Genomic DNA, 25,645 nt, shown 5'->3' with positions numbered 1-25,645 from the left:
AAAGATATTGCGATCTAAGCTCCTGCTGTCGCGGGGCTAAAAATCATCATGTCGTCTCCTTAATCTGGAATATCAAAGTATATTATGTTACACATTTGGAACAGCTAAAAAGGCTGTTTTTACAGGCCAGTAATGATATGAATTTAGAAGTCCATTAGTCCATCGTCTTCTGCTCAGAATATGTGCAGCATCCAGTCTGCTACTGGCTGCTATGAGTTTTCCATTAACTAAGAAACACCGCCTTACATTTAGCAGCAGTAATTTCCCTGCTGCCGTCTGAGCTGAACCTCACAAGGCAACGTGCAGCTGTCTGCTTACATAAACACACATCCAGCAGCTTCCTCCAGCTGTCTGAGGTCATACTGCATTCATCCACCAGGGGGAGTAAAGCCACCGGTCTGCAGCATGGCAGTATTATATTATCTGGAGCACTGACATATGAGCTGGGTGTTTAAAATGGCTGCTGCAGAGGAATGTGTACTTTTAGATATTCTCCATCTGCCAAAAGAAAAAGTTGAAAAGAAGATGGTACTGCCAGATCAGCCACTGTCATTTTCATTTGTTTACACAGGAAATTACTTCTTCATTGGTAGATGCTCGTTTAGCAAAGTTTACAAAGTTTGGACGACACATTTGTTACGCAAGAACACGGGAAACGCCCCCTCTGTTGCCCTTTGCGTTGTTGCAAGCGTTGCTTACCTAGCGTCTGTAGCGGGCCTTAGGGTCAGGGTTAACCTTAGGGTTAGGGTTAACCTTAGGGTCAGGGTTAACCCTAGGGTCAGGGTTAACCTTAGGGTCAGGGTTAACCTTAGGGTCAGGGTTAGGTGAAAGATGTGTTTTGCAGCATTAGGACAAAGGGTTTCTCCCTTTCTTCTTACAGCTTCATCTTCCATATGAACTTATTAAATTGAAGAAACAGCAGATTAAAAATGGAGTCTCCGGAGGTTAAGGTCAGAGTTAGAGAGATGTTTTAATAGGTTTAGTTAGTGGATAAATGTATTTAGGGAGTCCCATCTTTACGTCAGTGACGACTTTAGTCCCATGTCTTGCCTGAATTTTGTTCATGCTGGGACACATTAAAGTCTCTCCTCAGACTGTCATTGACCCCAACCTTAACCAACACTTGCCTTTCCAGATCTACCTAACCTACATATCCTAACCCTGACCTTAACCTTTTTAGGTTTGTGTACCTAACCTTAACCCTGCTCTAGTCTGCCTATTTTTATATACAAATATACCCATCTGCTCTTGGTTGAAGATCTAATTATTTTCACTTGATAGTTCAGTATCAACACTGGACTGAACACTGGACTGTGTACACAGACACACACACACACACACACACACACACACACACACACAGCATGTTGTGTCAGTAACAGCTGCTTCACCACCGGGTGGCGCTGCTCAGCTGCCATACAGTCAGACAGCAGGTAAAGTTTGGAAACTGTCAGGCCAGACAGAAGATATTGATAACTGTCTTCTCACTGGACCTACCGATCAATAACCAACATCATCATTCAGTCCACATCAATATTTAAGCAGCGCTCTGACTGAACGCCGTCAGGCTCCGCCCACACAGCGGCCTTCAGGTCGGACCCTTTCACACACGCAGCCGGTTCTGTAAATGTGACGTCATGCCGTCATGTGAGCAGCCGCCGGTGTGGAACTGCCAGTAAATCAGTTCTGCCAGTTTCCCAGCTCAAGACGCTGTAATGTTACTAATGTTCTGCACCGACTGTCTGTGTGAACGATGCCAGAACATTAACGGCACGAGCACAGTCCGTGTATTTTTGGTCATTCTATATTCTTTTCACAAACAGAAATTAAAAAATGAAAAATGAATGGTGATATGATTTTCATTTAAAAATCTGCAACTGAAAAATGGAAATAGAAGTTTTTTTTCATTTTCCTGGTCAGAAACGGCAGAATCAACATTTATAAAGGACTTGATTTTCCTTTTCTCCTTTGTAAAACAGAAAATAAAAAAAGAATAAATAAAGAAAACAATATCGAAAAGCCTTAACGAGTCAGATGTTTCTGGCAAAATACATGAAATAATGAAATAAAGTTTAAATTACTGAATTGAACAGCGACCCGTGTTTTACAAAGGAGAAAAGTAAGATCAAGTCATTTATGTTTTATCTGCCGTTTCTGACCAGGAAAACGAGAAATGTCTTCTTTAATTTGTAGATTTTTAAATGAAAATTTATCACCATTCGTTTTTCATTTTTTTAATTTCTGTTTCTGAAAAGAAAATAGAATGACCAAAAACATACACGGACCGAACAAGCACAACGATATAGGATGCTGCTGAACTGTAGGAGGGGAAACAAACCGCCGGACACCAGGCTGCAGCTTCACTTTTTTAAAGAAAAGGTGGAATTGGAGCGACGGTGAGATCAGAGAGATTAACCGCCGTGTTTTCAAACTGCAGACACTCCGGCGGTTAAACGTAATTTCCGGGAAATGACAACAGTGGACTGTAACGTGTTTCCGGTGCCGTGTGAACGGCAGCGTTAGCACGGCATGTGTGAACACAAACTGCTCCAACCACCAAACACACTCTGGCACTTTGACGGGTTTCATGTGAAAGAGCTCCTCCCTGCTCACATCTGACTGTTCATATCGACTGTAGGATGTGATCCACATCCCATAATGATCTGAGCCGAGTTCAGGTTTTGTCCCCCATGCTAACGCTGCTCAGCCAGCTGAGACAAAAAATTTACTTTATTGTCAAGATTGTCAGAGTGAATTCAATATTCATATTTCAGTCGAAAGTCAAAAAATCATAACGAATTCAAACCCCAACCTGCCATCGAATGCATCAAAAAATGCAACAAAGAAAAGTTTGGAAGATATTTGGATTCTGCTCAGTAAAAGATCTGCAGAACACCAAGTCAAATGTTTCAGGACATTTTTCAGCTGAGGGCAGCCCTGTTGTCATGGCAACACTCACAAATTCTGATGGTACCATTCATTAGAAAAACATCAGATGAGATCAGAACACATGAAGAGCTGCAGTGTGAGCGGAGCTTCAGGGACAGGAAGTGATGCGTCGGCCGCCTCGCCGCTTCCCGCCTCACTGACCTGTCAGCGTGAACAGCGTGGCCTTGCGGAAGGCGTCGGTGTGTCGGTACTTGAGGAGGTGCAGCCGCGGCGGCGTGGCGTGCAGGAAGAAGCCCGGCTTGGGGTGCGACTCCAGCGAGGTGAAGCCCGGGATCCAGGTGTCTCTGTGCAGCACGAAGGTGGCGCCGTCCCAGAATGCCTCGCTCTCCTCCCACTTGGCCAGCCGCACCTGGCCGCTGGGGCTCGCATACAGGAAGTAGTTCGGTCTGTCGGCCGCCTCGAAGGAAACCCGAGACGTGTCTGGAGAGACGGAAACAAATCCATCAGCATGGAGAGAGACGGGGAGAGAGACAGGGAGAGAGACAGGGAGAGAGACAGGGAGAGAGACAGGGAGAGAGACAGGGAGAGAGACAGGGAGAGAGACAGGGAGAGAGAGAGGAGAGAGAGAGAGAGAGAGAGACAGAGAGAGAGAAAGAGAGAGAGGAGAGAGAGAGACAGGGAGAGAGAGACAGGGAGAGAGACAGGGAGAGAGACAGGGAGAGAGAGACAGGGAGAGAGACAGGGAGAGAGACAGGGAGAGAGAGACAGGGAGAGAGACAGGGAGAGAGACAGGGGAGAGACAGAGAGAGAGAGACAGGGAGAGAGACAGGGAGAGAGACAGGGAGAGAGACAGGGAGAGAGAGAGGGAGAGACACAGGGTGAGACACAGGGAGAGAGAGACAGAGAGAGACACAGGGAGAGAGACAGGGAGAGAGACAGGGAGAGAGAGACAGGGAGAGAGACACAGGGAGAGAGAGACAGAGAGAGACACAGGGAGAGAGACAGGAGAGAGACAGGGTGAGACACAGGGAGAGAGACACAGGGAGAGAGACACAGGGAGAGAGACACAGGGAGAGAGAGACAGGGAGAGAGACAGGGAGAGAGAGACAGGGAGCAAACTTTGAATAAACAAGTGAACAGTGCTCTGCAGCAGCGGGCTCAAAGCGAACGCGCTGCACTAGTTAATATAAACTCTGTATCTTAAAGCATTAAGGAGGGTTAGTAGTTTCCAGAAAATACATTTTTCCTCATTAATATGCAAATTTGTGCAGCAAGGTGATCCAAAATCAGGCAGACAGACAGACAGACAGGCAGACAGACAGACAGACAGACAGACAGGCAGACAGACAGACAGGCAGACAGACAGACAGACAGACAGACAGACAGACAGGCAGACAGACAGACAGACAGGCAGACAGGCAGACAGACAGACAGACAGACAGACAGACAGACAGACAGACAGACAGGCAGACAGACAGACAGACAGGCAGACAGACAGGCAGACAGACAGTGTTTCTGTAATGAGCTGAGTCATTCCTGCATCATTTCATCACAGTGGGAAACTTTTCCCATTTTGGGAAACTCTTCTGTTGAAGTTTCAGTGATTTTGTTTTCAGAAGCTGAATATTTAAATCACTGCTCTGAATGGACAGCTTGTTCTGTCACAGTGTGGGCGGGGCCAGTGGGCGGGGGCGGTGGGCGGGGCCAGTGGGCGGGGCCGGTGGGCGGGGCCGGTGGGCGGGGCCAGTGTTTCCCCTGATCGATGACAACTGAATGGGATTTCTGGCGCTGAGGAGCTGCCACGGCCGACCGGCTGCATGTTGGATAACAACAACAACTGTTTTTGGCACACGTCCGGTCCAGAGCCAGACTGGCTGTAATTCTGACTCCAGGTCAGCAACAGACAGCAGCAGACAGACAGCTTCATCTGTCCCGCTTTAGTGCCGGAGGCGGTCCTGTCTCGGGTTCAGCGGCGGAATCTGGTTCAGATATCGTAACACAAACCTGCAGCGTCTGTCGGCGAGTCACCGGACTTTTCCTTCTGACTTCTGACGGCAGAATAAAGAGGAAGTTGATGTGAGGAAGCGGGAAGAGAGGGAGAGCGAGAGGCGTGTGAAACGCCACACGGGGCGGCCGGGACAGTCTTGGCTCGGCGACCGGCCCGCCGCGGGCTGCGGCTCGGGTTCCTATATTAGCATTTGGCAATCTGATCCTTGAACCCGTCTGCCACCGAAAGTCAACGGGAGTCCATCTCCTCCATCGGTGTTTTCACTGGGAAACACAGATCGCTCCAAACAGAGTGTGAACAGGAGAAACAGAGGAAGAGGAGAAGCTGGCCGGAGTTCAGTCTGAAGCTCTGATGCTCAGATTAGCTGCTCGACACGTGAGGAGGAACCGGACCTGCGAACCTCCAGGCATGTGCAGCGGAAAAAACACCATCAAAGAAGTCTCTTTTCATGCACTGATCCTGCATCTATCTTGTATTAGCACAGTGGTTCTCAACCTGGGGGCCGGGACCCTCCAGGGGGCCATGAGATGATTTATGAGATAGGAAAAAAAAAAATTCTTCTTTACAACTTAATTATCATGTTTATTTCTATTTTTGTATATTTTTCTCCTCTGATTTAAAGCAATATTCCACTTAATTTTAACATGGAGTTATTTATTTGAAAAGCAGAATATAATCTCACCAAGACCAGATCAGCTGGACCAGTTTGTAGCGTTCACATTTTTTCTTCCCATTCATTTGAATGGAAACTGACATTGGGATCTCAGGATCGTTCAGTGAGATCAGCTGCTGTCTGGTTAGACCTGTCCCGTCTCACCGTGTGGGCGGGGCCTGTCTCACAGTGTGGGCGGGGCCTGTCTCACAGTGTGGGCAGGGCCCGTCTCACCCTGTGGGCGGGGCCCGTCTCACCCTGTGGGTGGGACCTGTCTCACCTTGTGGGTGGGACCTGTCTCACTGTGTGGGCGGGGCCCGTCTCACCCTGTGGGCGGGACCTGTCTCACCTTGTGGGCAGGGCCTGTCTCACAGTGTGGGCGGGGCCCGTCTCACCCTGTGGGCGGGACCTGTCTCACCTTGTGGGCGGGGCCTGTCTCACAGTGTGGGCGGGGCCCGTCTCACCCTGTGGGTGGGACCTGTCTCACCTTGTGGGCGGGGCCTGTCTCACAGTGTGGGCGGGGCCCGTCTCACCCTGTGGGCGGGACCTGTCTCACCTTGTGGGTGGGACCTGTCTCACTGTGTGGGCGGGACCTGTCTCACCCTGTGGGCGGGACCTGTCTCACCCTGTGGGCGGGACCTGTCTCACATGGGCGGGACCTGTCTCACCGTGTGGGCGGGGCCTGTCTCACAGTGTGGGCGGGACCTGTCTCACATGGGAGGGACCTGTCTCGCCCTGTGGGCGGGACCTGTCTCACCTTGTGGGCGGGACCTGTCTCACCCTGTGGGCGGGACCTGTCTCACCTTGTGGGCGGGACCTGTCTCACCTTGTGGGCGGGACCTGTCTCACCGTGTGGGCGGGGCTTGGTTAAACCCGTCCCTTCTCACCGTGTGGGCGGGTCCTGCTGAGGCCGGGCGTCATCATGAACTGGCAGAGGACAGCGGAGCCGGTGGGATCTCCCCGCTGCAGGAACACCGAGCCGCCGGACCGGCCCGCCGCCAGCAGCACCGCCCGGTCCCGGTACGTCAGCAGCCTGAACGGGCCTTTACCTAGAACTGCAGACGGGACGCCGCGTTAGCTCAGCAGCACCCTGCGCCACCTGGTGGCCGCACAGCGTGAAGACAGGAAAACATCAGACTGAAGACAGAAGCGACTGGACGCACCTTTGTTGTAGAACTCACAGTCATACGCTGCAGAGAGAGAGAAACACAGTTAGTACACAAACACACACTTAGCAATATTAATAATACGGATGATTATAATAGTTTTCTAAAACAAAGCTTATAAAGTGTTTCACAGTCAAGACAAACTGAAGACACAAAGTTACACAAGACAAGAAGCTGAGTTAGGGTTAGACCAACAAACCAATACAGTGGAACAATACTGTGTTTTAAAGTTCAAAGTTCATGATGAGAGTTTAGATTTCCACTCAACAAAGAATATTCTCATAAATGCTGTTGATACAGTCTGCTTCTGTACTTATATATATATATATATATATATATATATATATATATCTATACTAGTCACTGAGGATGTTTCTCTCAGTTTCACTGCTCCAGCTGTTTTAGGTAGGGCCAAATGAAATCATTTAAAAAGTGATTTTAAGGAGGCTTCTAATCTCTGAGTGAAGTGGGCGGGGCTTACGGCACATGGAGGGCGAGCGCCAGTCGACGGGAACGCCCTGGTGGCAGCAGCGCTGGGCGTACGCCGCCACGCTGCTGCAGAAACACTCGCAGTCTCCGCCCCGACTGCAGCCGCACGTGTCCGCCAGGCAGTTCATGTAGAACCAGGTGACATCCACCTGAACACACACACACACAGCTGGTACTACGCACACACACACTGCAGGTACTACACACACACACACTGCAGGTACTACACACACACACACTGCAGGTACTACACACACAACACACTGCAGGTACTACACACACACACACTGCAGGTACTACACACACACACACTGCAGGTACTACACACACACACACAGCTGGTACTACACACACACACACTAAAGGTACTAAACACACACAACACACTGCAGGTACTACACACACACACACTGCAGGTACTACACACACACACACTGCTGATACAACACACACACACACTGCTGGTACTACACACACACACACTGCAAGTACTACACACACAACACACTGCAGGTACTGCACACACACACACTGCAGGTACTACACACACACACACTGCTGATACAACACACACACACACTGCAGGTACAACACACACACACCATCGGTTCTGCACACTCACACCCGCCTCAGGGCCAGGAGAAGGAGAACTGCTGATTTCACTTCTTATACCAGTGAACTTATGGGATCAGAAGGTATTTATATATTTATAAATAAAGTATTTAGAACAATATTCAAAAATATATGATGGATGTTCATATAAATCCATAAACACACAAATCAAGAGAGTCAGTCAACCAATTCAGAAAGTGATTTTTCCAATTCATTAACATTTTTTATAAAGACATCTCTATATGTGTTCAGAGAATCTTTTGTTGACCAATACAAGTCATTTTCAAAGTGAATTTATCCCAGTTTTGTTTTGGACCCTTTCTTTCCACAGAGCAGTGAGGGGTGAGTGGCAGCCCATGTGACCGGCAGCAGCCCTGTGATTGGCTGAGCGTCAGGCGTCGTCCCGGTACTCACCACCGGGTGGCAGGCCTGGAAAACCTCGCCGAGCAGAACGCCACACTGCCGCTTCGCAAAGGGCTCTCTGAGCGGGCTGAGGCTGCAGGGGTGTCTGATGTCCGGGCTGTTCACACACTGCACACACACACACACACACACACACACACACAGTTTGGTTGGATTACTACTCTTTAGGAGTGTGTACTGATTAGAGATCTCTGATTCCAGGCTTCAGGTGTCAGTATTAAGAAATGCTGTTTCTTCACACTGACTGGACAACGCTAAGTTTGTCATCTGAGTCTTTCTGGAGGATACTGCAGTATTTGGTAAACTCAACATTTCCCAGTGTTATCAGTAACACAGCTTTGCACAGAACACACACACACACACACACACGAGATGAGTTTATGTTGTGGACATGAATTATGTGAAAATGACGTTCCTCCACCACAAACTGGATTCTGGTTCAGTTTAGGAACTAAAACAACTTGGTTAAGGTTTGGGTTAAGGTAATGGTCAGTTAAATAAGAAAAACGTTCACTGAAATTTAAAGGTCCATCTGGTGTAAAGCAGGACTCCCTCTCCTCTGTGATGATAAAGGAGTTGGATGTGTATCTAAACATGGTGAAAGCATCAAAACTAAATCCACACAATCCATATTAGAAAAGCGAGCCTCTAAACGAGCCGTTTGGACTTCCGTAACTTTGTGGCGTCACAAAGGTTCGCTCATTATCATTTTGCCTCCTTCATAAATCCTTTCGAGTGTTTTGGAGTAGAGACTAGGGCTAAAGACAAGACAGTTTACTGTGTCACAGTAACCAAATCCACCTTATCACACTATTCACTTTTACTGAGAACGTTACTGAATGGATCTACAGCCACACCACAACAAGCTGACTCAGCTTGTTCTGGTTCTAGCTGCTTGTTGTGTATTCAGACGTTGTTCTGCAGCGTTCCTGCGGGGCAGAACTTGCCTCTGCTGCCGTCCAGCTGTTTCCAAACTCCTGAGGCGTCGGGGAGTCGATGTTGTCTGGCGTCCGCATCTCATTCACCGTCTTCAGGTCGAAGTTCCCACACAGTCCGCTCAGCTTTCCCTGAACACCCGCACATCAGTAACATCATCAACCAGATCACATATTTTCCACATATTTTCCTCTTCTAACTAACAATACTACCGGAGTGAGAGAGAGGAGAGCAATCGACTCCACCAGGCTCTCACTGGTTTACAGTTATAACAAGGTAACACTGTTAATCTGACAATTATATACTGATGGTTAAAATGAGACAAAGCAACTTTAACTGTAACGCCTGTAATGGTCTTCAAACTTATTCTAGACTTGCGTTCATTATAAATCACTCCAGATTAGAGCATCAGCTAAATGCTAAAATACAGCGCAGCTTCTCACACTTCGCTCTGAGGAAACAGCAGCGAGCCGCCGGCCTCTCCTACCTGCCAGCGGGGTCCGACCTGGACGTGGACGGTGGTCTTGCGGTCCCAGAGGACCGTCACGTCTTCCTCGGGGAAGTGAACCACAGTGAAGTATCCGGCCGGCCAGATGAACATGCTCTGCCTCCGGTCGATCACACTGGACGGGTTCTGCAGGGCGACAGCAGCTCCGCGTTACAGAAACACTGAAATATTCTTAACAAGTGATTTAATAAATATGAGTGACGCCTCAGGACTACGGAGGCCTGGTCCCCTCCGGCCTTCAGCCCAGAGTTTGGGCCTGCTGCATCCTGGGAAATAAGGCGCTAACAGATCCAAGATGTAAACTAGAGTCAGATCTGATGGAGCCTTAAAAGTAAAAGTCAAAACTGAGCAGCAGCCAGTGTGGAACAGAGGTCACATGATCCCCTGTGTCGTGTTCAGTCCTCTATACTGTGGAGCTTTGTCTCCAAGGGACTGACATTTCGTGAAATGAGCACAATGTCTTAAAATTCAGAGTTTGTGCTCATTTCACAAAATGTTATGAGACTGTGCTGATAATCTGCTACCAATAACAGATATCCATTCTTTAGCGAGACTACAGGGGTGAAGAAGACTCTTACCGGCTTCCCGCTGTCGTCGTCGAACACGATGAAGGATCTGTTGATGTTGATCAGCAGGGATTTCCTGCAGATGACTCCGCTGTCGAAGCAGTCGACGTTCTCGGCCGTCACACTGAGCATCACATCGGCGCTGCTCTGCTGGGACAGGGAACCACAACTCTGAACACTAAGAACCACGAACAACAGTCCAGGCCTGGATGTCAAAAGCCTCTCGTACCTTCCCCTTTCATGCTTTCATAATTCAGCATCCGCTAACCTTGCAGTCTAAGATATATTCTTTGACTTTTGAACCTTTCTGAGTTGTGTTATGTGTTGAGTTATTTCATGAACTCTCAGCCAACGAGCCAGCAGACAGCTGACAGGAAACCAACACTTTTTCCCCCAATAATTCCTCTTGAGGCAAAAGCAGTACTTTATTGCTTCTTCCACTGCCTTAATCAAACCAGTTTCCTGTTGAAACTTTGTCTCTTCACCTTCCCATCCGCCATTTTCCCTCTGAAAATGTCTGGTATGTCTGCATTTTCTCCTTTGGTCTTATTTCGTCATTTATCACTTCTCTTGCATACATGATTCTACATAATTCTAGAAACAAAACTTGTTCCTTCTATTGTCTGGACACATTGGCTCTGACCCTTGACCTCCTTGCTTCTACTGCTGCACTCGTAAGTTTGGATGAGCTTCAGCTAAATGCCTTACATGTAAATGTGAGTGTAAATGTAAGAAACGTGACCATAGGTGCAGGGTGTTTAATACCTTTATCAGATAGACTTTACATGCCCCGACGTAGTCGAACAGCAGACCGTCGAACGTCCGGTAGTGGCGGTCTCCGTAGGCCGTGCAGACGGACGGACACGGCCGGAACACGCACTGGAACGTCCCGTGTTGGCAGACACTACAAAGACAGCACAGCTTCAGCCAGCGGGATTCAGCAGCAACTTGTTCCCACTTAATGCAAGGACATTTTTTTCACATCTAATGGCCTCCTTTTGTCGGGAGCCGGTTTACTGCGGGCAGAAAAGCGGCCGGTGAATTGCCAAATGTTGAATCACCGCTCATTGCGCTATTAGGCTGTCATCTACGTCTTCTTCCCCGGCTACCGCTGGAAGAAGAAATGGAAGGATGGGAGAATGGAGGAGGAGAATGACTGAGATCACTGGGAGAGTGTTTCCTTTCAGCAGAGATGAGAGTCTGAAGCCGAGGGAATGAAAGAGTCGCACAAGGCCCGGTCTGTTTTCCAGGCCGCATTCTGCCCCGTGACAACAGAGAATTATGGATATCAGGTGGCCACTTTCACTGCTGTGACAATCTCAGGACTCATCACTTCAAGCAAAATCTGACCAAGAAAAATTAGCGACGTTGTTGGAGATTTGTCTTAATTCTGCCAGATATTGTCGGCGGATGCTTGGTGAAGGTCATACAAATTTGTCCGCCGCGTAAAAATGGAAGACAAATTACGTCAGCGTAACGTCGCTAATAAAGATCTAATAAGGCTGACTGAAGGGAGAAAAGTTAAAGCATAAAATAACATCATCATGTGGAAACACCAGACTTGCTATTTTAATAAACAGTGAATAATTTCCATTTAGCAGAAGCTTGATGTGATCTTTCCATCTGGATCCAAACGTACCACTGGTGGCAGGGGTTGGACACCCGGTCCCCAGGATAATACTCCTTCCCCTTCCACAGACACGGGCAGGCGGCAGGTTCAAAGCACTCGTCGCCATGTTTCAGCAAGCTGGGAGCAAACAGATTTATTTAACATTAAAACAATATTTAGGTCTGAAAGCAAACAATTCTACAGCACATAGAAGACAGAGTTTGGCTCAGAGAGATCAACAGATTGTTGTGATGCAGAAGTATTCTGCTTCACATCCTGCTTCCTCCTTAATCTTGCAGGAGGCAAAGTGGCCTGGTGGTTTTGAGAAACTATCCTGTAACCAAAGGTTCACAGATTCAATCCCCAAAATACCCAGCATGCCCTGCCCAAGCATCCTTGAGCAAGACACCCGACCCCTACCCAGTCACTCACTGTAAGTCGCTCTGGATAAGACCGTCAGACAAACTTCATAAGGCTGAGTTCACACCTAATGTTCTGATCGGTTTCTTCTCCTCCTTCAGTTGGTTGGTTTGTCCAGGTGAACAATGATCTTTGACCTCTGGTGGCACCAAATAACGGCAGTGAGAGTCTCGGTCCTCTAACAAGAGAACTGACACTCCAACTACAGGAAACCGCCCCGAAACACAAGGGATTATGGGTAGAAGGAGACGGAAAGCCTAGCAGAACAAAATGAAGTCTGGGCTGATGCTCATATTCAGCTGTTTCTTCATGTGTTCTGAACTGGTGTGAACACCACAGAAGAAGAGCACACCATGCTTAGCTAAAGTTACAGAGACTGAAATCGGACGTCATGCAACCCCCCCCCCCTCGCCAAATCTGGCAGGATGACAGGTTACCAAAACTCTGTCCAATAAACAAGCTAGTTGTGAGTCATGTGACTTTTGTTTACAAGCCCTGGCTCAAAACTTTTCCCGACGGTTCGGACCAAAGAAAAGTGACGGCACCTTAAGATCTGAGATGAACCGTCCAGAGGGAGAACACAGCTGCTTCTGTCCTTGATCACAATCAAACCCTCGATCACTCAACAGTTAGTCCAAGAAACAGCTTCAGAACCCATTGTGATCTAGTTTTGAACTATGATCACTAACTGAACTGCGGGCTAACAGGAGACAGATTGGCCGCAGCTTGGGGGTTCGTCCCTAACCCAGATATGCAGACTGTCGTCTGCCAAGGCAGCGACAGAGGGAGAGCCAAACCTCCGGAGCGATGCCAGGGAACGAGAGAGAGGCTCGGGGTGGGCGACCGCGGATGAAAAGCGGTAACACTCGTTAGCTACATGAGAAAACCAGACAATTAGGATTCTCAGAGATACAGAGAGAAACAGTCTTTGTCTGGATCCCTCCATTTGCTTTCCACGCTGCTAGACGGAGCTGATAAGTATCTTGTAATATCCAGGGTTGAGCTATATCCACTGGCGAGGGAGCGGACAATGAAGTGACACACTGAATGGTCCCGCCACAAACCTCAGGTTCATCTGAGTAGAGTTACACCCCAGATAAAACGGTGTTAACAGCTTCCTTTATCCGCCCGCCAAGCCGCTGTATCAATTACTCTGATCAAAGAATCCAAAATAATTCATTCTCTTGACCTACGTGAACATTATGAATAAATCCTCATAAACATGACTCTCATTCTTCATTTAATTCTATCAGACAATGTAAATGTGACTGAGGAAGATGCAAATGCGTCTCATGGTGAGCCAGACGGTCCGGTGAGCGAGAAGCGTCCGGCCGCCAGGAGCGGCCAGCAGCGAGGCGTCGCAGCAAGGCAAAGGTTCTTCCTGTCAGTGCATTTTGTTCTTGAATTTAATGCTACACCTTATTCTCCTCCGCTTCTTCCATAACTGATGTTAAAGGATCAGTTCATAGATTTAGTTCCTCTATATAACTCCTCTCTTCCTCCTGTAGTTGTTGGGCCCACAGACAGTATTGTCTGTAGTTGTTGGGCCCACAGACAGTATTGTCTGTGACAGCTGACTGGAGACAATACTGTCTGTGGGTCCAACAGCTACAGGAGGAAGAGACTCGTATCACTGAACCTATCCTTTAACATCAGTTACAGAAGAAGTACAACAACAACAAATGCATAAATGACAATTACAGCAAATAAGTTAAGCTAGAGTGTAGTCATGAGTTGTGTGAGTGTGTGTGTGTGTGTGTGTGTGTGCGTGTGAGTGTGTGTGTGTGTGTGTGTGTGTGTGTGTGTTCAAAAGAGAAAGAGAGATGCAGATAATGATGATATCACCATTAACATTATCAGCGATAGCAGTTGGTCTGACTGATGTCTTTCACAGCAGACATCTGAGTCTTTATGGCATCAATAAGAAAAGCAGCAATTTACAGCATAAAGTGAGAGAGAAAACAGCAGCTGAATGAGCGTCTGATGCCTTCGCTCTCCAGAGGGAAGAGAGGAGGAGCTGGAGGGATGTGATGCTGAGACAGAAGCGTCTCTCTGTGATCGGCTGGCAGAGTCTGGCACAGTTTAGATAACGCTAAAATAAACAGGATGACGCATCAATTCATTTAGTCAGTATAAATGAGAGTGATTAGCCAACAAGAAACTTTAATATGTAAATTTCTGTATTCAAATATATACTTAATCAAAATATCTTTATTTTCTACAAATACACATTGACCTAACCTGTAAGCTAACTCAACATTTGGTCGTTTCACCGACCAAACGCCTCGAATTCATGTGAATGTTTACTGCAGTTGGTTCCAGGTTGGCCTGATTTAATCCTTCAAAGGAGGTAGACTGGGCTTCAGCTGTGAGTCCTGCAGTCTTTCAATACGTTGCTTTGTGAAGTAAAGAGGCGATCTGCCGTCTGGCTGCAGCGGCGCTCGGCCCGTCCAGCTCAGTGAAAGCTAGACCTTCGGCATGCTGGAGCGTGTGCCGCCGACAAGCTAGCTCATTCAGCGGCCGTTTGTTTTACATTGTATTCATTACTGCTGTTTCTACTGCAGCAGCAGCTAAGCTAGCGCTAGCTGCGGCCCGCTGCTGTGTGAGCTTCCGCCGCACCTGAAGTCCAGGTTCATACGAGTTCACAGGACTCGTTAGGCTAATTGTCACAAAATGAGGAATGCATGAATGGTCGACATTTTGATCATAAACAAAGTGTGCCATTGTGGATGAAAACACAATGGATGCTGCTGTCAGCACCTCCGCTAATTATTCCCCATTAGGGGTTTTAAGTCCTGCTGCAGATGAATACCTCGCAGTTGACTTTGCTTTCTGGTGGATTTTTTTCCTTTTTCACGATAGTCATCTAAGAGAATCATTAATATGACAGATGCTGCTGCTTCACATCTGTTGTCTGGTGTAGCAGAAAACCAAATGGAAGATCTGACTGTTACTGCTGCAGGTCAGACAGCAGTCAAGCTTTGAAATGAAAGAATTAAAAATGAATTTTAGATTTCAAATTGAGTTTATCAGCATCGTTATATAATGTTGTCGTCAAAAACAAAGTCAGTGACTAAACTGCTGAGTGTTCAGAGAGCCGGCGAGGACAAAGTACTGAAGGTCCTCTGAAAAACATGATGTGCACTGAACATCAATGGGGGTAACCTGTTAGAAATGTACGTCTTGGTATTTTATTCTAATTTCTCCACAACTCAGATGTCTTGTTGAAGTGTTTGGCTTCTAGCAGAAGATTCATTTCAGCTCCCTGGTTTGCTGAAGAGTCGCGACGTTTCACAACATCAGACGGTTTGGTTTAGGTTTTGCATTTTGTCTGTTGGACTTCTTCACTGTCAGAGGGTTTAAAACGTTTTGAGGATGTAGCGTTAGCGTAGCAGGCCTTGCTAAGTGCATGTTAGCAGTAACGTTAGCTGAGTTGTACTAGTTATTACTGTTGATTTGATTTTAGTACATCATTTGTATGCAAAGTACTATACAAATAAAGTTATTATTATTAGCATTATTATTATTTGCCAAGACGCTCACAGCTGGCACACACCTAACTAACGCTAACACGCTAACACTTTCACATGTATTTTGTTACATGTGTTTATGTTCTTAGAGACTTTGTGACAAAGTAGTTTCTCAGAAACACTTAACACAGTAAACAGTAAATAATGTGACCTGGCGTGACTCGAGGCATGACGTCACGCAGCAGGTCGCTCCACTTATCAATACAGACATCAGCAGCAGGATAAAGCCTCTTTGTGTCCATATTTACCACAAAATTAGCTGCCAAACTATCAAGTTGCAGGGAGTTATTAAACACTCATGACAGGCTTTTCTGGGCCAGATTTAGTTCCCATGATGCTCGAGTGTGTAGGGTTCCCGTCACTGTAAAGGTCGCGCTGCTTAACGGGAATCGGTGAATCAGCGGTGGAAGCAGGCGGAGCCGGGAGCGTCCAATCAGAACGAGGCGTCCAAACACCAAATACCTTCCTCTGTGTCAGGGATCATGATGTCAGATGAACCGCAGACTGGGACTCATCTGGATCAGACTCACGCTTCATTTATCTTGTGGACTTTGTGTTTGTTTGAGTTGTTTTGATTTGCCACTTTATAATCTTCTGTTGTTTCTCATGTTTTTATTTTTGAATGTTTCTCAATTCTGATCTCCTTTTTTCTGTGTCATATCATTCAGGTAAAGCACTTTGTAAACTGTGCTTTTAGATAAGTGATATATAAAGGTTATTACTTTAATTTATTATAATACCAAACCTGTGTATCAGTGATGATGCCGTGCCTGAAAACCATAAAGCACAGAGCTGTGTTGTCAGGCCGGAGGCGACCTGTGAGTCACAGTAATATAATCTGTGTAAAGACCTGCAAAGGTGTCATAAGCTAGGATGTGTTGTGCTAACCCTGCTGGGTGATATTGTAGTCAGGATGACTCCTGGTTTATGTCGCAGAATGAAACCACTTAACCTCCTTCAGCCCGCAGCAGAGGGATTACAGGGATCAGATGACAGTAATCTGCTCCGTAACGTCGGTCCAGCGGTGGCGAGCTGCGAGGACATGTGTCTCCTGGACGCATCGTCGACAAAACATCTCCGCAGATCGATCTGACGCACGGGAGCTGCTGCTGGGAATCTGTGAGTAGACTTACTGAGTTCACTGTGAGCCCCCGCAGCCTGAGAGGATCCTGCAGACTCTTCGGTAACAGTCAGGAGGAGTCGAGCCAAACGGAAGATTCCCCCCCGCGGCGTCACCAGGGGGATTTTTCGGTTCCCCCGGCCCGCCGCCCCGTCGCGGCGGGAGGAAGGTCGGAGGATTATTCCTGCGGCTGAGCTCAGCTTCAGTGACACGACTCCCAGCCTCAGGTTTCTCTCTGCCTACGCTCCGCTGACCTTTATTTACCAGGAGGAAGCTCTGCTCTGTCCCACCAGCCTGCTGCACTCACACACTGACACACAGTATACTGGGAGCTGCCCAGTATGACCACAGTCTGTACTGGTTTCTACTGGGAGCTGCCCAGTACAACACAGTCTTCTACTGGTTTCTACTGGTGGACCTTGTGCGTCTGGGGGTTCAGTGGCACAGTAACTGGTGTGACCCATTCACATGCAGAAAGACTATAAACACAACTATAACTATAACCGCTCTGAGTGAACAGACTGACTGTGTTTCCACGACAACGATAACTATAAAATCATCCAAAAATATAACTATAGTTTTGGTTTGATCTCAGAGCGATTTTTTGAATGCAGAGACAACAATAAATCATTTTCTTTTAAGATTTGTTTTAAGACAGACCAGCAGAGAGGAAGACTCAGACTGAGGCTCGATGGTACGACTCTACAACGATGAATCATTTTCAACCAATCAGATTCATCTGCAAGCAGTGCAGGCACGCCAGCTAATGCAGATGTTCAGTGATTGATTTTATTATTCTGACTTATTCATGGTTTTATGTATCTGTCTCCTTGTTGAGTTTTCATCTGGCTTTTGATTTCTTTTCTCCGTCTCACCTGCAGTTTGTATCACTTCTCTTCTCTTCTTTTCCACCGTTTTTATCTTTTACACAAATAAACTAAACCTAAACCTTTACTGATCAAAGTTCACCCCAAAGCATGCTGCTCAAGTGCAATATTAAAGATTTCACAGTCAAATGAAAGATGAATGTGATTGGATTCTGGCAACATGGCGTCTCTTGCCCAGTATTCAGCAGTGTTACTGTCTACAGTTCTGTGTTATCAGCAGGAGCAAAGAAAGAGTTCCTCACTGGTAAACTGATCTGTTCACAGCTAAACTAAAGCAAAGTAAAGTGTGTGTAAACCTGGACTCACCCAGCAGGACAGGAGCATCCGGCCACACAGGGCTCGTGAGCGGAGCAGGTGAGGTTGAGCAGGTGGGACTCGCAGGTCTGCTCGCAGGCCACGCCCCTGTCCAGCAGGACCCCGTCCTCCCCCTCTGAGCAGTTCAGGTACAGCTGGCCCGCCGGACACAACGTGTCTGCAGGAGGAGAAGAAGAATTCAGTTTGAAGACAAAATCCACACCGATCCTGAAGAGGGAAACTGAACCAGGTTCCATCCAGACTGTGAGGAAACCTGTTGCTGCTTCGCCTCAATCAACACTTTGCTATCCTGCTTTTGAAAATCAGTTCTTGTAGTAATACTGTGTGACATTTTGATTAATAAATGTCAGTTCTCCTCTCTCTCTCTAACTCAGCAGTGATCCAGCCTGTATCACTTCATAAATCTCCTCTGTCTGTTCTAAACAGCCGGAGTCACAGGAAGTGATGCGTTTTACGTTTCCAGTTTGTTTGGAATAAACAGCAGAAGAAGAACTGGGTAGTTAGCATGAGCAGCGATAGCCACCATGACTGAACAGACAGAGAAGAGAAACTCAAACTGCAGCAACAGGAAACCCAAGCTCCGCCCACACTGTTTGATTGACAGGTGATCCGTGGGAAGAGCAGCAGAAACAAGATGGAGACTGTCTCCAGTCCTCTGACTCGCAGTCTGTGTTCATCATTCAGCTGTAGCTTTTTCAAATCAAATCAAAATGTCAAGCTCTTTGTCACTTTGTAGCAGCGCTGTATAAATAAATGTTAGAATTATTATAAAATATATTCACCTGCAGGGAAATATAAGTTGCTGTGACCCGACATATGAAACCAAAGCACCGGCCTGCTGAGTATCAGCTCAAGAGAAAACAGGACTGGACTGAGAAAGTTTCAAACTCACCGGTGTGGGTCTGGGAGACCAGCTTCCCGTTCTGACAGATCCTGCAGGGAACAGAGTCACATGGAGATCAGCACAGAAACCTGCTGGATCTGGTTCTGCTGGCTCAGAACAAGGATCTGGTTAAATCCAGGATCTGTTGGAGGCTAAACACAGGGATCCCTGGGATCTACTGGAGGTTAATTTGGGATCTGTTGGTTCTGTTTAAATCTGTTGGAGGTGAAAACAGGATGTGATGTCAGAACTTACTGAACTCCTGCTGACGTCATGATGACATCACCCGGGTCATAATCTGCCCCGAGGAAACTGCAGGGACACTCGCTCCTGGAAACACACACACACACACACACACACACACACGCACACACACACACACACACACACACACACACACACAAGGTGACGGTGTGTTTACCAACTCAGATCACTGATGGCATTACCTGCTTTTAGGGCAAATACTCCGGTCTCTCTCTATTAAACACACACACACACCCTCAGAAACACAACACAGTGTTTCCCTCTTTCTCTCTATGAACACACACACTCACACACACACACACACACACACACACACTGTATATATACAATAAATATGAGCAAAGCTTCTCCTGTACTGGATGTAGAATCTACATCCAAAACTCTTGCTGATTTATTTCAGCTGTTTAGACAAACTTCTCCCTGTGAGTTTTTTCTTTTCTGATTCGTCTGTGAAGCCAAGTCGTGGTAAACTTGTTTACTGGAGGCTGAAAGCCTTTGTAACATATAGGCCAGCGCCACACATCGGCCTCTGTACTACAAATTCTTTCTCACTGGTTATCAGATATCTGTGTCGTCCCCGGCTCGACTGGGAATGAAAGGGGGGTTTCACGGTGAATTCCTTGATGTAACTCTAGTCCATGGTAAGTAAGGCACCGCGCTGCACTAGGATGTAAAAACCTGGGGACATTTAAGAGGAATTAAGCTGCATGTCTTCTAGGGCAGAGCGAGCTGAAAGAGAGAGCGCAATTACTGAGGTCCGCTGGCTCTATAATGTCTGCGGGAAAGATACAAGGCTTTCCACTTAAAGGCTGACCTAAACTTCAGAGCAGATACAAATATCACTTTGACAAGACTTGTTTGGTGCAGCAACTCTAGCCAGCGGCGCGCCGCTAGCCAGTTAGCCGTTTAATGCAGTTCACAGCAGCAGCAGGCGGCAGCTGAGGCCGCCCAGCCTGCTGCTCAGACTCCTCTGACTCCTCTGACTCAGTGAAAGATGCTCTTTGTGTGCCACAGGGTTCCCTGGAACAATGAAACGCTCTGTATCTGCAGACATTTCCATCAAATATCATTTCTCATGACATGACCCCGCTCCCGCCGGCTCACCTGGCCACGCAGGTGTGCGTTCTGTGGTTGTAGAAGGAGCCGGGCGGACACACGCACCCCTCCTCGCACTCCGTCCCGCAGCGCTGCGGGACGGACAGGGCGGAGCAGCGGCGCTGGCAGGACGACACGCAGCTCCCGTACTGCATGGTGTCGGGACACTGCAGCGCTGCGGGACAGGGGGCACCGTTCACTACAGCAGGCTGAGCAGTTACTTCAGTTACTTCAGTTACTTCAGTTACTTCAGTTATTTCAGTTACTTCAGTTACCTTCAGTTACTTCAGTTACTTCAGTTACTTCAGTTTAATTCAGTTACTTCAGTTACTTCAGTTTACTTCAGTTACTTCAGTTACTTCAGTTTACTTCAGTTACTTCAGTTACTTCAGTTTACTTCAGTTACTTCAGTTACCTTCACACAACAAGCTGACCCTAACCCTCATCTAAACATTCAGATTCCTGCAACATTATTCTGAAGGACAGTTTGTTTTCTCTACCAGATTCTTTGATCTCTAACGACACGATCACATTTAATCTGTGATGTGTTTCTGAATTTAATATCAGGATCCTGTGGATCAAACCCATTGAGATGAAACTGATCGACTTGGTTATCGATCGCAGTGTTACAGCAGAGAGTTGAAACATTTTCATTATAAAAACTTAACAAAGCGCTTATAAAGAATTAGGAAAAACATTTGTTTATCTTAAACATGTATTATCACTGAATGAATAGAAAAAACATCTTCATCTTGGAATGATGCAATGAGACAGTTCTGTCATTTGAAGTGAATGAACTTCAGTCACAGTATCACAAGGCAAACAGTTCGCCTCCATTCACTGTGTGAGAAGTGAATTATTGTGTGCGCACAGCATGATGGGATATGTGGTCCTCATTTATACAAAGGAGGAGCGAGAGGCTGTGGAGCGAGAACCAATCACATTCAAAAAGCTGGAGACTGTTGTTCTTCCTGGTGTGTAACGTTAGCCTAAAATATTTTAGCTGCTAACTTGTTAACTTGCTACAGTAAAGCACAATATTCACACGATATAGATTAAGTTTTCCATTGATATGCTAATGAGCGGGTCCGCCAGCTTCTGTCCTGAAGGAAACAGACAGGGTAACATGATGGAGACTCACCGCAGTCCGGGACCTGCAGGCGAAACTCGATGATGACGGAGTACTTGCGGCAGCGGCGGGCGTAGTGAGCGAGGGCGGAGCAGAGGCAGGGCGTCCCGCACTTACAGGTGTCCGAACGACACTGCTGCTGGAACACTGACGGGCTCAGGTACTCATGACAGGAGGAGAACAGATCCTGGTTCAGCAGGTCACACATCTCTGTGGCGTAGGACGCTGAGGAGAGAAGAGAGGAGGAGAGGAGGAGAGGAGGAGAGGAGAGAGGAGAGAAGAGGAGGAGAGGAGGAGAGGAGGAAAGGAAGAGAGAGGAGAGGAGAGAGGAGATAAGAGGAGAGGAGAGAGGAGAGGGGGAGATAAGAGGAGAGAAGAGGAGAGGAGGAGAGGAGGAGAGAGGAGAGGAGAGGAGAGGAGATAAGAGGAGAGGAGAGAGGAGAGAAGAGGAGGAGAGGAGGAGAGGAGGAAAGGAAGAGAGAGGAGGAGAGGAGGAAAGGAAGAGAGAGGAGAGGAGAGGAGAGGAGAGGAGAGGAGAGAGGAGATAAGAGGAGAGAAGAGGAGAGGAGAGAGGAGAGGAGAGCAGAGGGGAGGAGAAGAGAGGAGAGGAGAGAGGAGAGGAGAGCAGAGGAGAGGAGAGGAGGAGAGGAGAGCAGAGGAGAGGAGAGAGGAGAGAGGAGATAAGAGGAGAGAAGAGGAGAGGAGAGAGGAAAGGAAGAGAGAGGAGAGGAGAGGAGAGGAGAGGAGAGAGGAGATAAGAGGAGAGCAGAGGAGAGGAGAGGAGGAGAGGAGAGCAGATGAGAGGAGGAGAGGAGAGGAAAGAGGAGAGGTATCATCATCATCATCATCATCATCATCATCCTGTTGCAGATTCCTCTTGACCACAGATACAGAAAAATTGTCTGAAAACCTGACAGGACATTTGATTTTCTTTTTTAGATATTTTAATTATGTGTTTAATTGTTCAAGAAGGATTTTTGTGCCAAAACCCTAAAAAAGTTTCATCAGTGTCCCATGATGCTCTGAATGTTTCAGAGCTCAAATTTAAAGATATTGAATATCAGCACAAAATATCAGCTATCAACAACTTCAGTGATGTCAAAGTTCATGAACCTCTTCCTGCTCAGTCTGGAGAAGAGCTGCTGAACCTGCAGGAAGTGACACCTACAGGAAGTGACACCTACAGGAAGTGACACCTACAGGAAGTGACACCTATAGGAGGTGACACCTACAGGAAGCGACACCTACAGGAAGCGACACCTACAGGAAGTGACACCTATAGGAGGTGACACCTGCAGGAAGTGACACCTACAGGAAGTGACACCTATAGGAGGTGTGACCTGCAGGAGGTGACACCTACAGGAAGCGACACCTACAGGAAGACACCTACAGGAAGTGACACCTATAGGAGGTGACACCTACAGGAAGCGACACCTACAGGAAGACACCTACAGGAAGTGACACCTATAGGAGGTGACACCTACAGGAAGCGACACCTACAGGAAGCGACACCTACAGGAAGCAACACCTACAGGAAGCGACACCTATAGGAGGTGACACCTACAGGAAGCGACACCTACAGGAAGTAACACCTACAGGAAGCGACACCTATAGGAGGTGACACCTACAGGAAGCAACACCTACAGGAAGCGACACCTATAGGAGGTGACACCTACAGGAAGTGACACCTGCAGGAAGCGACACCTACAGGAAGCGACACCTACAGGAAGACACCTACAGGAAGTGACACCTATAGGAGGTGACACCTACAGGAAGCGACACCTACAGGAAGCGACACCTACAGGAAGTGACACCTACAGGAAGTGACACCTACAGGAAGTGACACCTACAGGAAGTGACACCTGCAGGAAGCGACACCTACAGGAGGAGCGAACCCACCGGCTTGCTGGTGCGTGTCACACGGGTCGAGCTGCGGCGGGCTGAGGCTCGGAGAACAGGCGGACGAGACTCTCCAGCCGTTTCCAAACAGCTGCGGAGTGCTTTCTATCATTCCTGATGGAGATCTGCAGAGAGACAGAGACACATTACAGCTATATAACTCCTCTCCTCCTCCTGCAGCTGTGGACCCACAGACAGTGTTGTCTGTAGCTGTGGACCCACAGACAGTATTGTCTGTAGCTGTGGACCCACAGACAGTATTGTCTGTAGCTGTTGGACCCACAGACAGTATTGTCTGTAGCTGTTGGACCCACAGACAGTATTGTCTGTAGCTGTTGGACCCACAGACAGTATTGTCTCCAGTCAGCTGTCAGTTGAAGCTCCGCTGCCTCTTGCTGTGAGTCCAAACTGTTTGTCAGAATATTCCAGAGAAGTCGATCCGGAGACCGACGTGTTTCTATAGAATAAATAAATAGTTCTGTGATTTCCTGATTAGTGAAAGTTGCGTAACGGAGGAACTGAGTCATGTTTCCTCTCAGCTCCCTGTGGAGCCACAGAGGGCCAATACTGTCTGTGGGTCCAAGAACTACAGACAATACTGTCTGTGGGTCCAAGAACTACAGACAATACTGTCTGTGGGTCCAACAACTACAGACAATACTGTCTGTGGGTCCAAGAACTACAGACAATACTGTCTGTGGGTCCAACAACTACAGACAATACTGTCTGTGGGTCCAACAGCTACAGACAATACTGTCTGTGGGTCCAACAACTACAGACAATACTGTCTGTGGGTCCAACAGCTACAGACAATACTGTCTGTGGGTCCAACAACTACAGGGATGAAGAGAGGAATTATATAGAGGAACAAAATCAACCAACTTATCCTTTAAAGCTGCACACTTCCTCCTGACCACTAGAGGGCGACAGAACCCGCAACACATTTGTAAATGAACCACAGCAAGCTGCTGGACTACGGAGGCTCCAAAGGACAAACCTCACAAAGGACCGTGCATAAAGGCAACTAGCTAATCACACCTGTAGAGAAGTGTCAGTTACCAGTCTCACTTTGACAGATCTTTCTCCTGCTGAAGGTCACATGACCCACAATGACAAGTGAAGAGGCAGGTAGCAAGTTTACTAGTTTAACAAGTTTACTAGTTTAACAAGTTCACTAGTTTAACAAGTTCACTAGTTTAACAGTTCACTAGTCTAACAAGTTTACTAGTTTAACAGTTCACTAGTTTAACAGTTCACTAGTTTAACAAGTTTACTAGTTTAACAATTTTACTAGTTTAACAGTTCACTAGTTTAACAAGTTCACTAGTTTAACAGTTCACTAGTTTAACAGTTCACTAGTTTAACAAGTTTACTAGTTTAACAGTTCACTAGTTTAACAGTTCACTAGTTTAACAAGTTTACTAGTTTAACAAGTTCACTAGTTTAACAATTTACTGGTTTAAAGAGTAACTAAACCCCAAACCCAAATTTGTGGTGAAGCCTGACATCTAATGGTGAAAAGCAGGGTACTGAACTGGCCATCTGCTATTGGCTGATCTTTGGTGCCAGGTGATGTCACCCTCCAACAGGTGGTGACATCACCTGGAACCAAAGGTGAAGCGGAGTCGGATCAGATTCAGCAGCTGAACCGCCAACACGTTCACACATGGAGCAGTTTGTCAGGAGCGGCTCCTGTACACATTCAGTTCAGATCAGACCAGTTCAGTTCAGTTCAGATCAGTTCAGTTCAGATCAGACCAGTTCAGTTCAGTTCAGATCAGTTCAGTTCAGATCAGACCAGTTCAGTTCAGTTCAGTTCAGTTCAGATCAGTTCAGTTCAGATCAGACCAGTTCAGTTCAGTTCAGATCAGTTCAGTTCAGATCAGACCAGTTCAGTTCAGATCAGACCAGTTCAGTTCAGTTCAGATCAGTTCAGTTCAGATCAGATCTGTGTGACGCTGCAGAGGTCTGGTTTCCATATTTGAGTCATTTCAGTCACATTAAACAGATTCATTCACAAGACGCAGGAGAGGAGAACCTGCAAACACTCATTTCTCTTCAGATCAGCCGTGGAGAGTCAGGTGTCTGAACAGCTGCTGCTCAGACACCTGACTCTGTTTCATTTCAAATCACTGGGAGAGTTTGATGCCTGGGATTGTTCCTCCTGCTGCTCACTGAGATCTCTCTCTCTGCTCTCTCTCTGCTCTCTCTCTGCTCTCTCTGCTCTCTCTCTCTCTGCTCTCTC

General features: G+C 47.2%; 1 protein-coding gene across 1 annotated transcript in view; it reads right to left on the bottom strand.

Moving 5' to 3' along the window:
• Positions 1-25,645, bottom strand: part of otog (otogelin) — a 69,661-nt gene that overhangs the window by 21,413 nt on the left and 22,603 nt on the right. The window contains exons 16-32 of the mRNA XM_078284454.1: positions 25,003-25,043; positions 23,401-23,525; positions 21,514-21,726; positions 20,382-20,547; positions 19,269-19,343; positions 19,023-19,063; positions 18,122-18,287; positions 11,889-11,996; positions 11,015-11,153; positions 10,262-10,396; positions 9,663-9,809; positions 9,187-9,306; positions 8,231-8,347; positions 7,197-7,353; positions 6,713-6,739; positions 6,437-6,604; positions 3,091-3,369 (exon numbers count right to left, since the gene is read on the bottom strand). Coding sequence (XP_078140580.1) covers positions 3,091-3,369; positions 6,437-6,604; positions 6,713-6,739; positions 7,197-7,353; positions 8,231-8,347; positions 9,187-9,306; positions 9,663-9,809; positions 10,262-10,396; positions 11,015-11,153; positions 11,889-11,996; positions 18,122-18,287; positions 19,023-19,063; positions 19,269-19,343; positions 20,382-20,547; positions 21,514-21,726; positions 23,401-23,525; positions 25,003-25,043 — 2,224 coding nt within the window. The remainder of the gene's footprint in view (positions 1-3,090; positions 3,370-6,436; positions 6,605-6,712; positions 6,740-7,196; positions 7,354-8,230; positions 8,348-9,186; positions 9,307-9,662; positions 9,810-10,261; positions 10,397-11,014; positions 11,154-11,888; positions 11,997-18,121; positions 18,288-19,022; positions 19,064-19,268; positions 19,344-20,381; positions 20,548-21,513; positions 21,727-23,400; positions 23,526-25,002; positions 25,044-25,645) is intronic.

The sequence above is a fragment of the Centroberyx gerrardi genome, chromosome 1 (genome assembly GCF_048128805.1).
Source record: "Centroberyx gerrardi isolate f3 chromosome 1, fCenGer3.hap1.cur.20231027, whole genome shotgun sequence".
Taxonomy (NCBI): domain Eukaryota; kingdom Metazoa; phylum Chordata; class Actinopteri; order Beryciformes; family Berycidae; genus Centroberyx; species Centroberyx gerrardi.
Note: the sequence above shows the minus strand (reverse complement) of the source record. Positions and strands in the feature narration are given on the sequence as shown.